The 12883-nt window shown below is 40.1% G+C and overlaps 1 protein-coding gene across 3 annotated transcripts in view; it reads right to left on the reverse strand.

The window, feature by feature from the left end:
- PHACTR2 (phosphatase and actin regulator 2) overlaps positions 1-12883 on the reverse strand; it is a 345447-nt gene that overhangs the window by 28740 nt on the left and 303824 nt on the right. For all 3 annotated transcript variants that reach the window (XM_063917469.1, XM_063917468.1, XM_063917470.1), the window contains 3 exons: positions 6586-6641; positions 2760-2821; positions 582-719 (listed from right to left, as the gene is read on the reverse strand). In XM_063917469.1, coding sequence (XP_063773539.1) covers positions 582-719; positions 2760-2821; positions 6586-6641 — 256 coding nt within the window. The remainder of the gene's footprint in view (positions 1-581; positions 720-2759; positions 2822-6585; positions 6642-12883) is intronic.

The following is a 12883-nucleotide window of genomic DNA, read 5'->3' on the forward strand; positions in this document are numbered from 1 at the left end:
CAACGCCGGAATCCCAACCGGTTTTTCAACAGGACATGATTGCATCCTGCTGCAGGGGGTGGGAGGTTAGGTTTAGACATTAAAAGGGGGATTAGGGTGCAGGGACAGTAAGGATATGGTTAGGTACCGGGGAGTGGGGGGTAGGGTAAAGCAGTACGAAGGGGAGGTTAGGGTTAGGCACCAAGCAGAGAGGGTTACGTTTAGGCAGTGGGGAAGGGAGGGTTAGGGTTGGGCACTACCGGGGTGGGTTAGGGTTAGCCACCACCAGGGACGGTTAGGGTTAAGCACCACCGGAGACAGTTAGGGTTAGGAAAAACACAGGTGAGGATTACGGTAATTTCTGAGGGGCTGTCGGGATTCTGACCACCGGTATCCCGTCTATCGGAATATCATACTAAATCCTGCAAAACAACTCTCCTACCCAAGTGTACTTTAAGAAGACTGTAAAATATAAATAGCTATACGCAATACTCAATATGCTGAACATTTAGACAGTCAAATACTCAGATTCAGATGTGATGAAGGGCACCTGAACATTGATACAAACAAAAAATGCTTAATATGGAAAATGTATTCCTTGCCTTGTCAGCAGGAGTTAACCTTGCCCAGGGTTTATCTGCTCGACGGTCATAGTCCAGAGAATCTGTAACTTCTACATATTCATTGAAGCACAAGATCCGTCTGGCCTGCAGTTCAGCCACTGAAGGCCTCAGGCTCAGCTGTAAATCAGAGATATAACACAAGTTATTGCAACAAACAGCATCAAATCTTAAGTAAGTCCACACATTATATTAAGAGAACGAGGACACTATTCTACTAACGAGGCTACTATAAAGCGTTAAAATGACACAGTTTCTACCTATGACCTAATTAATGCAGGCTCTAAATGTAGTAACATGTTGTGTATTTACTCTCACAATGTCCTACAGACGAGATGCTGGCGGTCACAATACGCCAGCATCCCGATCAGTTAAATCCAGATAGAGCCGAGGTAAGTATGTTCCCCCCTCTCCGTTACCCCTATCCAGCCCGCAGCCTAACCCTAACCTCCCCCCAGTGGTGCCTAAACCTAACCCCCATTTCTCCGCAGCCTAACCCTCTCCAATTAGTGCCTAGACCTAAGCTTTCCCTGATGGTGCCTAAACCTAACTTCCAAGCCGGCCCTAACACTTAACCTCCCGGGATGCTGGATGTCGGGATTCCGGCAATGGTTCCCTGACCTTGTCGTAATTACGATACTGGCATTCTGTCGGCATCTTAACCACATTCTGTGGAGAGGAGATACAGGTTGAGTATCCCATATCCAGAATGCTCGGGACCAGGAGCATTGCAGATATGGGATTTTTCCGGATAACAGATTACCTGTTATCTGGATGGGTTGTGGGGGTCCGGCGAGTCGGAAGAGGGGACCACTGTGGGTCCAGCACGACGGTGGATAGACCCGGGGATCTGGCGCATCAGTGGGGGAGTCCAAGGGGTCAGCACCGGGTACTGGGAGTCAGCGGCGGTGAGGGAATGGCTGCAAAGCCACTCCCCCACCTGTCTGTGATTGGCCGCAGACTCCAGTGATGTCATGACGCTGGCCATGTCATAACGTCACTACAGGACTGAAATATTCTGTTTTTCGGAATATTTCGGTTAACGGGTGTCTGGATAACGGATACCCGACCTGTACTACTGCACCAGGGAAAGTGCTTATAGCCTTGGACTTTTACATCCAGAGCTATTAAATAACAAGCCCTTTTCCAGGCGCGTTAACATGTAGGTTCCAGGATAAGTGCCCGGTGCTATAGGTTAACATGTTTGGGGCTTATCGTGTGCTACAATTGATAGCCCAGGTGACTGCTACATCCTATGCTAATTAGAACATCTAACTGAATACAGCCCAATTAAGATGAATAAGGAACAGAGTCGCTGTGGCAGGTTCACTAATGCTAAAGACAATCAGAGGATTAATACACTTTCCAATATTTGTATGGTCATAGACCTTCCTCATGGTTAATAAATATTTTGAAGGTCAAAATAAAAATTGCAAAACAGAAAGAAAGAAAGAAAGAAAGAAAGAAAGAAAGAAAGAAAGAAAGAAAGAAAGAAAGAAAGAAAGAAAGAAAGAAAGAAAGAAAGAAAGAAAGAAAGAAAGAAAGAAAGAAAGAAAGAAAGACAGACCAATGTTTATCTGTGTTAAAATTCAAATGATAGTTATAATTTGTTGGAAATCTTTTCAAAACCAAAATACAGTACATTATTTGAAGATTAAGATGTGAGTAAAGTGATGGGTTAAGTAAAGTCGCAGGATACTAGGTGGCATAGGAAGAGGTATTAGTAGCATAAAGAATGAAAGAGGAAGTTATTTTCGCCTCACTATTGGAGGTATATCCTGTTTGGGTTTCCAGCCAGAGAAAAAAAATAAAACACACTTACAGCCTCTACGAGTAAGTAAATGTGTTGGAAACCCCCGCTATCACCATATGGCCTGCCAAGTAGTGGAAACTATGGGTACCATGGTGGTCAATAGAATACACCTTGCTTTGAACTGTGATATAGACTAAATTAAATTTCCTCTGTGCACGTCTAGATGTTACAGGCGGCACATCCTCTTCCTTACTGTTCACAAGCTATCTGAATGAAAGTACCTATTCCCCAGCATAAAGTATCAGTTCAGTGACTAGAGATCCTGATGTGCACAAGCATTTTGCATGGTCACCTGCACATCACTTTTTATATCTGTACCAATGGGACATGGTACCAGGAATTCATACCTTCCGTGTAAGCCTTCGCTTCAGTTCCTTTCTTGCTTCTTGTTCCTCCTCTTCATTTTTTTCTGATGTAGAGAGAAATAAATAATTTTCAGACATTATTCTTTTTTAGGTCATTCATAAAAGTAAAATGCCAGAAAGCAATAAATATTATAACTTTGTTTAAATAAAGTGAAGGTCATTTATGAAGGTGCAAAAATGCCCCCCATGTTTCTCATTCTGTAAGTGCATCCATGTCTCTGTCACATACATATATAGGAACATGGCCAGATTCGGTTTTATTAAAAATCCCCCTTAAAATCAATCTGCATCAATTTTTGTGGGACTGGGACCCAAGTGGGAATGGCCATGCTGTCAAGAATAAAAATAAAACCAGACACTTCAAGCCCTTCCTACTATCACTTTCAGATGACCCCTTTTAAGTTTCCAATTTCTCTGAAATACTGCTAGTTTCATCCTCTTTTATATCTTAAATTAATCATGAGGGGACTCTGGCAATAACATTATTACATAGGTTTCCTTTGTGTGTTTGAATACTTTTAATATATGGCTATTTACGTGTTTGTAATAGGATCACTCAATCACTGGAACCTCCTGACCACCTGCAAGAATCAATTCATCTGGCAGGGAGAACGTTACTTTTTAGTGTGTAGATTGTGTGTCAGATAGTAGAATCTCCCTGAATTTGTGCATGCACCTAACTCGCCTCTTCAACCATCCACCTACGCTCCAGTCTTCATTTGATCCACTTTCTTTACATCTACTCAGTTCTCAGCCCTCTACAAACTGGATTCCACCTTCTATAGTCAACTAAAATGGTCCTTGCTAAATTGACTAAAGATCTACTCATGATAAATATAAGGGTCACATCTCCCTAAACTACTTTGTAGCTTCTGAAAGTGTCAACTGCCCACTTCTCTGGACACCCTTCACTTTATTGCTCTTTGCAGCACTGTCCTCTTATGGACCATCTCCAATTTCTGTAAATACTCCCTCAGTATTCTAACTTTTGTCACATTTACCACTTAATTCTATTTATCTGTGGAGGTCCCACAAGACTCTTCTGAGCCCTCTGCTATTCTCACTTTAAACCTCTTGGTGAACACTTCCTCCTTCAGGCTCCATTATCACCTCTATGCAATACCTACCTGGCATCTGCTGGCCTGTGGCTTTCTATATTATCCTATGCATTCAACTGGTCCATCATTATCTCTTGAAGGATGTCCTAACACTACATGACCAAAACATAGCTCATCAGCTTCCCAACTCAAAGTGTCACTATCCCCATCCAAGTCTCTCACAGTTGTCGGAATCACTCTCTATCCATTTCCACAATTACGCTACCTTTGTGTAAATCTTTCATTTCACCTGCTTTATTCCACACACACTGTCTTGTTGTCTCTTCCTTTGAAACATAGCCAGAATACATCCCTCTCTGACTCAGAATGTTACCAAGATCCTTATACATTTTCTCACTATCTCCTGCCTAGACTACTGCACATCCCAGTTATCTATACTCCTCAATAAGTTGTCTTTCTTACCTACAATACATAAAAGCCACAGTAACAGTGATCTCTCTCCACAGCGCATGCTTTGCTCTTTTCACACTCACCAACTACTCTCTCTTAGACAAGTGTGGTCATGTCATGAGATACTCTTCCTCTTTTAGACCCATTGCTGACCTAGACCTTTATTCTGATCTGATATACTAAACATCTCTCATTTCCCCCTCCAATTCTATTCCCCTCTTATGGAACTGCGTACACCACCTGACCATTCTCTCACCCCAACCTTTAATCTTTCAAGTGCTATCTGAAAACCCAGCCATTTCCTATAGCATCTTCTATCCTTACCTGATTCTAGTCCCTAAGATTGCTCTACCAGCTTCAGTCCCATCTTCATGATGAGCCCCACTAACTGCTATTGCCTTAGTAATTGCCCTCTCCCTCTAAACTGTAAGTGCTCATGAGTAAGGCCTTCACTACCCTCTCCCTCATATTTATACCTCCTTCATCAACCTTTTATATACTGACTGCCCTGAGCTACATAATTTTGTGGTACCATAAAAATAAACAATTATTAAGGTAGGTGAGTATTTTTCCTTAGTACAAGAGTATTGCACAGCACTTGTGCAGGATAAAATTGCTTACAACACTGTTCTAAATCTAGTTGCTGTTCTTGCCAGTTCACAACTAAATCTAAGTGCTTTAACAAAATTGCTCATTAAACGTGAGTTTTGTTCACTTTGGAAAGGGTTTGAACTTTGAAGTTGAATCTCTACATTATAACAGGCCTGAGTGTGAACCATTGTAAAAATGTTCCCTTAGTTTGTTTGTTCAGCTGCTCTAAAATCTTTTCCTGTAGCAGATTTCCTGACATTCAAAGCTAAGTTAATAGGCATACAACGGAAACTTGTATTATAACAGTTACTGAAGCTTCGTACTATCTACTCAAAGGTGTATTGTGCTGTTGGTTCATATGTTAATCAAGCTTTGCTATTCAAAGGCAACACTAGAAAGATGGTGTAGCAGTATAACGCATTTCATATATTTGACTATCTTAAAATACTGCTATTGAGAAATAAAGTAAATGCATTAAGCAGCTGAGAGTAACTGGAGGCCCTCTGCAAAAAAAATTATTTGCATATTTCTGTGCCTAGAAGATTTGTTCCCCTGATGTGTTTATTTCGACTGATCGAGCTGACCCTTCCCTCTATGCCAACATTATAGGTTGGAACATTTGGCGCAGTGCACCTAACTGGCAGTACTTGGATCTGTGAAGACTATGGGGTCTATTCAATGGTAGTCGGAATTGCTGTCTAGTCGGAAAGACAGCAGTTTCCGACTTTTTGTCGTCGAATCGGAATTCAACCTATTCAATGGGGCTGCCATTTTTCCGACTTGTCGGAAAACACGTGGATCAGCAGATTAGCTGCGGATACACGCGTTTTGTCAGATTTGCGGCCAAATCCGCCAGGTTTTTGGCCAGTTTTCGACAATGTGAATCAGACTTAAAAAAGTTGGAATGCCATTGTTGAAAATGGGCAAAACCAGTCGGATTTGCCTGCAAATTGAATACTGCACTATCGAAGAGGATCCGACATGCATTGAATACCCCTGTATGTCTATGATCATGGACTTTTCCACTACTTTTGATGCTATGGGAAGCTGGATTGTTGCTGTAGACAATTACTATTTGAGTTGGGACTGTGACATAATTTGTGCCTTTGTTATCCAGCCGCCCCTAAATATGAAAAAAATATATATTTGTTTACTCATAGTAGAGGACCCTGTCAGACGCTTGCAATAAGGACGTTTTTTAATGACTGACAAATATTTTGTGCATATTGTGAACTTTTAAATATTGTTTTACAATTGACAGATCAAATTTTTATCTGGCAAAGAGCACTTTTGATTAAGTTAAACCTGTGTGATTAATACCATACTTTATTCTTTATTTAATACTGTATGTTATGGCAGTGACATATAATAAGCATCTTATATACGTATATGTGCCTGCTACGTGTCTGCATTTATCTTCTGAACCACTAACAGAGAAATTAATGATCTAATGTCAATTTGGAGAAGTTCATTTTTAAATGGTCCTTTTTTGTATTTTTAAGTGTTTTATATGTTTTGTTATATGTATATTATAAAATGATGAGCATATGTGTGTATGTTAGTCTCAATGTATGTATGCATACATGTGTCTTATCAAATAAAAACAAATATTTCAACAAACACTCCCTGAATATGATTACACTGCCTTTTGCTGCTAGATCTTAGCACTCTTCTCTAGATTCTTATTCTAACTTTAGAAATATGCTTACGTTTTAAGATGTTTCTTTGCTCTAGCTCTTCAGTAGTTGGCCTTTGACTCAGTCTCCTATAAAACACAGTGAGTAGATGCAGAGCAACTTTAAACATCATGCCAGGTGTTTCCATCTAGTAACATTTCTTTATGTAGCACCATTGTACTCTGCAGGGCTTTACAATTAGGAACAAACACAGTAATTAATACAAGACTGGGTATTAACAGACAAAGAGGTACGAGGGTCCTGCTCACAGGTTTATAATCTACAGGGAAACAAAAGTTAGATACATGAGGTTAAGGGTTGCATATTGCATGCTGCTCCAGCCAGATTGCAATCGGAAAAAGAGCCTAGCGGAGCAATGGGATCCAGTCACACATCAATGTTGGTTTGGGAGCCATGGGGATTTTTTGACTCAAGAAAAGAATAAATGTAAGATTGAATGAGTTGTGTAGAGAAGTGGTAATCAGGTAGAAAAGCTGAAGGGTGAAGAGGGTGGTTTGGGAAAATCATAAGCTTGCCTGAAGAGGTGAGATTTCATGGAATGCTGGAATGTTTGACGGCTAGGAGAAAGTCTTGTTGTACACAGGAGAGAATTCCACAGAGTGAGTGCAGCCTGAAAAAAATCCTATAACCGTGAATCTGAGCATTTAAACATGAACAATAGCAGACAAACTGCTTCATACAGTGTTATCAAGTCACACTTTCATTGAATACTCTTTCCTAAGTCACATTATACAGGGATCATATAGATTGTATTGTAGAATGTGTGGATATAAAAAAAACACAAAGAAGTTTATTGAAAACAAAAAGGCAAAAAAAGTCATTGTCAGCCATTATAACCACATGCATTTACTAATCATGCTTGGACAGTATAGTAACTTTTAATAAAACCTGTGATTTTCTTACTAAAAGCCAAGGAGAGGTATGCGTGAGTGGAAGCCTGTTGTAAGTATGTTGCAGATAATATATTGAAAGTAGTATGTTTGGCTAGTAGCGTAGAAGGAACGGCAATTAGGTCAGTATTGCTTTGATGTAAGGTACTTTACTGTATGTGCTATTCAAAAATGCTGCAAAATCAGGGTACATATTAAAAACATAGTTTTTAAACCAGATCATTACAAAAACACTAGACAGAATTTCTATCTACTTCCTTTTGGTTTCTCTCAGTCCTCAAATCCCTATAAAGTGTACAAAATATAATAAACTGATATTTTTATTCCCTTTATGGTATTATAATTAGAATTAAAATATTGGAAACCGTCTGCATCATATTTCTATCTATATTGTACTCACTTCACTCCTTTCTAATCAACTTTTCTTTGCTATCTTCTGACATTTCGTATAATATAACAGGATACGGTCATTAGGTCGACCACGCTAAGGTCGACAGTACTTAGGTCGACCACTATTGGTCAGCATGCATTAGGTTGACGTGGTCACTAGGTCGCATTTACTAGGTCGACATGGAAAAAGGGCGACATGCATTTTTCCCTTTTTTCCCATTTTTTTTTTACTTTTTCATACTTTACGATCCACGTGGACTACGATTGGGAATAGTAACCTGTAGCACCTTGCCTGAAGCATGGCGAGCAAAGCGAGCCATGCGAAGGGACACAGTGCACCAATTGGAGTGCCCAGTCACTTCACGAAGAAGGAGACACCAAAAAAAGGGTAAAAAATTCTCATGTCGACCTTTTTCCATGTCGACATTGTTCATGTCTACCTAATGACCATGTCGACTAACCGTGGTCGACCTAAGTGTGGTCGACCTAATGACCCATACCTAATCTAACTTTCCCTATGTTGTATCTTTAACTGTCCACAACTTTAGGATTTCCACAGCTAAATAAAATAACACTATTTAAATCTTGCAGTGGTCATATCTGTGTCTTCATGCCTCTGCTTCTACCAGCCAGTAACAAATTTAGGTAATTGTCCCCAACATCTCAAATGCACTTCATTCTGATTCTGCACACTCTAAAAATCCAGCACATGTCAAAATGATCACAGGACTCCTGTCACTTTCATTATTCTTTGGAATTTAGCCTGTATGGGTAACAAGCCCCTCTAACTATGATCTTGTACTTTCACACAGTCTGGTTGTGCAAGTCATGTCGCCAGAAGGTTCAAACGCTGTCGTCTTTATTTCACCAATGCCTGCAGGCCTAAAGATGAAAAGGAGGTTAAACTGGACTAATGTCCTTATGTTACACATTGATGATTCTCCCATCTGTTCCTTTCCTCACATTGTCATAATGTACTACAGTATCTGGATTTCCAGCTGTGATACATTGCCCCCATCCATGTATAACTCCAGCAAATTCTTGATCATTTATCTGCATGGTTACCTAATCTCTTATTCCTTGGACATCACCACCATCATCATGAATGATTTCAACATTCCGATTGATGATCCACATTCTTTTCCTGATTACCTGTTTGTTTTATCTAAATTTTTATCAGGTTTTTCTTCTTTAACGTTCTCTCTCTCAGACCATGAACTCAGAGTGCATTTGCTCCTTGCCAAGCACTATCATATCCACAAACAGCTTAATTCTATTACCTTTAAAATATTTTTCACCTTATTTAAATAACTTATTTCCAACATTTTTACACTATCTCTTCCAGTCTCTTGATCTGGCAAACAAACATCTTAATCTCATCCTAGCAATAGACCTGGATCAACTGGTTCCAAGAAACATGCTTCCTTCAAAGCTCCCCTCAAATATACCGCCATCTAAAACATTAAATACTCTGTACATTACCAATAAATATAGGGGCCGATTTATCAACGATTTTTATCATACGCAGCAAGTTTAAAACTCACTGCGTGTGATAAATGGTGCTCCAGCCAATTAGCTCCTAACTGTCATGTGTTCTCAAAAATGACAGTTGGGAGATGATAGGCTGGAGCACAATTTATCATACGCAACAAGTTTTAAAACTTGTTGCATATGATAAAACTCACTGATAAATCAGCCCCATAATTCCAATCCCTCATCTCCATTTGGACCCTAACTCAAATTCTCCTTTCAAACATTTAAATTGCTTATAAACCCTCCAATATCAATACTTTAAAACACCCTCATTGTTTAAGATATTGCTTCCTATGTCAAAGACAGGACTGACAATTCCTTTCCTGGACTTTCATCTCTTACAGTGTCTTCATATAATCACGCAAATTAAGATGAGGCCTACACTGTTCTTCCCCTTCCACTTCACTACTGCCTGATTCAACCCTATCCCTTCACAAGTCAATTATTCAGTCTCCTGTGCTCATTCCACCCTTTAACATTTGTACTCTGTCTTTACTGCTATCTTTCTATTATTACTGATGCATGCTGTCATTAATCATATTGTGAGAGTCAAAAAACCCAAATTCTATGCCTAACTCAAGCTCTACAATAAGTGTCCTATTTCTAAACTACCATATCCCTCCAATCTTTGTGTGAGGCTTACTTCCATTATCCTCACATAATAGACTGCATTAAGGTGGTTAATAACTGAATCACTGCTAAATCTAAAGGCCACTTTTAAGTTCTAATTCTACTTGACCTTTTTTGCTGTAACTGACACTAATGCTTTTCATACAAACAGGGCATTCCTTATGGGCCCTACACATTAGGCGATAACAATGAATGAACTGAACGTTCTCGTTCATTAATGAACGAACTGAACGTTCTCGTTCATTAATGAACGAGAACTCGTTCATATCGTTCTGTGTGTAGGCACCAATGATGAACGATGTGCGGCCCCACGCTCAATCTTCGTTGGTGCCGGGTCGCTTATGCATGCAGGCCAATATGGACAATCTCGTCCATATTAGCGTGCACTGCTATGGAGCCGGGTGGAGCTGCCATATCGGCCATCGGGCAGCTCGGCGGCGGGTCGCCTAATGTGTAGGGGGCATTAGTTCTTAAGATCCTTCTCCTATCCTGATTTTCATCCTATTTTTCAAACTACTTTTTAAGTGTTAATTTCTCTGGGTCCACTTCTGCGTCACTTCATCTGTCAGTTAGGGTACCACAAGCTCAACCCTATGCCCTTTTCTCTATCTATACTACGTCTCTTGGAGAATTAATATGCTCTTGTGTGTGTTCATCATCATCTCTGTGAAACAGGACATCCAAATGTATATATCCTTTCCAGATCTTAAACCATCTATGTTTACCCACATTACTAAATTTCTATCTGCCATTTCAACTAAAATTTCTTTAAGCCATTTCAAATGTAGAGGTCTATTTACTAAGGCTTAGAGATAGATAAAGTGGAGATACCAACCAACAAGCTCCTAACTGTCATTTTCCAAACACAGCCTGTAACATGGCAATTAGGAGCTGTTTGGTTGGTACTTTATCTCCATTGTCAAAGTCGGAAAAATATCATGCTACACGTTGCCATATATTCACCTTATGCGCTTGCCCGCTGCACATGCACTTTCTCTGGCGTGCGTGCACATATTCGCAGTTGCGTGACGGCGCCTCTACGGGCGTGCGCTCGAGCGCATGGTATGTGCATTTACGGTAGAGTTCATGTGCGTCTAGCGGGCGACTCAATCGTTAAATAATAAAACCAAATGGTATGTTTTATAGGTAATGTTCCCCTTAATGATAACTGTAAGTTTGTTTAATGTGACTTGTTCACGGACTTGGGAATCCCTCTTTACATGGTACAAAGGGTCTGATTAAGGTTGAACAGTGGTGTCTGGTACCTAACTGAAGAGTATTTTAACAGCAACAATCCGGTGTTGGTTAGGTAAAGATTAATCGCTCCTGCATATAGTTATGCCCATTAGTAGTTTCTGGACATTACTCATATTTGCAGTTCATTATCCATGCGGCGGGAATCCGGCGATTCCCTCCCACCTGAGCAGTTTGTAATAGCCACAGCCCACCTGTTCAAATCCACCTATGACCTTTTGTTATGATGCGAGGAGACATTCCTGTGTCCAATGAACAATGAGATTATAGGTCCCTTTGTAGTGTACTGTATGCAGTGTATATAAGATCAGCCAGCCTGGGCAGCTCACTCTCTGACTCTCCACAAACGGTTTTCATCTTGACTAACTTGGAGCTGGTACCAGGAGCTGCGCAGCGATCATTTCCCAGTGTGTGTAAGTAATTCTCTGTAACCAACTTGTTCCCTGTTTGTATTGGCCATACTCTCTCTCTCTCTCTGTTATAGTATAAGATTGTGACGCTATTGTATTTTTCTGTCTAGATATTCTGTTAGAATGATATGTTAGCTTGTAGTGTATGACTTGTAAACTGTTTCCCCTTTTCGATATAACTAAAAGATTGTTAGTAAAGGTGTTGGAACCTTAGCAAGGTATCGTGTGTTTATTACATTGCAGAGGGTAATAGGAGCTTTTTCAATCGCCCAAGCAGCTTTAATATTAACAAGGTTAAGCAGCATTACATCGCTACAGTATTTCAGTACAGGTTGAGTATCCCATATCCAAATATTCCGAAATACGGAATATTCCGAAATACGGACTTTTTTGAGTTAGAGTGAGATAGTAAAACCTTTGTTTTTTGATGGCTCAATATACACAAAGTTTGTTTAATACACAAAGTTATTAATAATATTGTATTAAATGACCTTCAGGCTGTGTGTATAAGGTGTATATGAAACATAAATGAATTGTGTGAATGTACACACACTTTGTTTAATGCACAAAGTTATAAAAAATATTAGCTAAAATTACCTTTAGGCTGTGTGTATAAGGTGTATATGTAACATAAATGCATTCTGTGCTTAGACTTGGGTCCCATCACCATGATATCTCTTTATGGTATCTAATTATTCCAAAATACGGAAAAATCCGATATCCAAAATACCTCTGGTCCCAAGCATTTTGGATAAGGGATACTCAACCTGTACAAGGTTTACAGTATAAGAGTATCCTTTCTGTGTGTTGCATTCAAGGTTTACTGAGTGTAATCCCGTGAGCGTCTGCGCCGCTCGTGTTCTCCTCGTGGACTCGAGCGTCCGCTACGCTGGTAGCGTAGCATTACGGTAGTCAGCCGCCTATAACGTGCTCGACACCACGCATTAAGCTGTGAGCGAGCGTGTCGCATGTGCGTCTCGATCACGGCTGAGCGTAGGCTACGCTAAGTGCGTACCCTTACGGTACCCCATATGTCAATTGCGTACTGAGTCTCTTACCTGTATATAGTGAAGGTTATAAGGTAATCCAATCGGCATTATCACCATCCACTTTCTCTCTCTCCGAGACTTAATAAATAGAACCCAAAATCTTTCAAAAATGTATTTAGTAATCCTTTCACCAGCCAACTAATGCAATCTGTTG

Source organism: Pseudophryne corroboree, chromosome 4, assembly GCF_028390025.1.
Source record: "Pseudophryne corroboree isolate aPseCor3 chromosome 4, aPseCor3.hap2, whole genome shotgun sequence".
NCBI lineage: Eukaryota > Metazoa > Chordata > Amphibia > Anura > Myobatrachidae > Pseudophryne > Pseudophryne corroboree.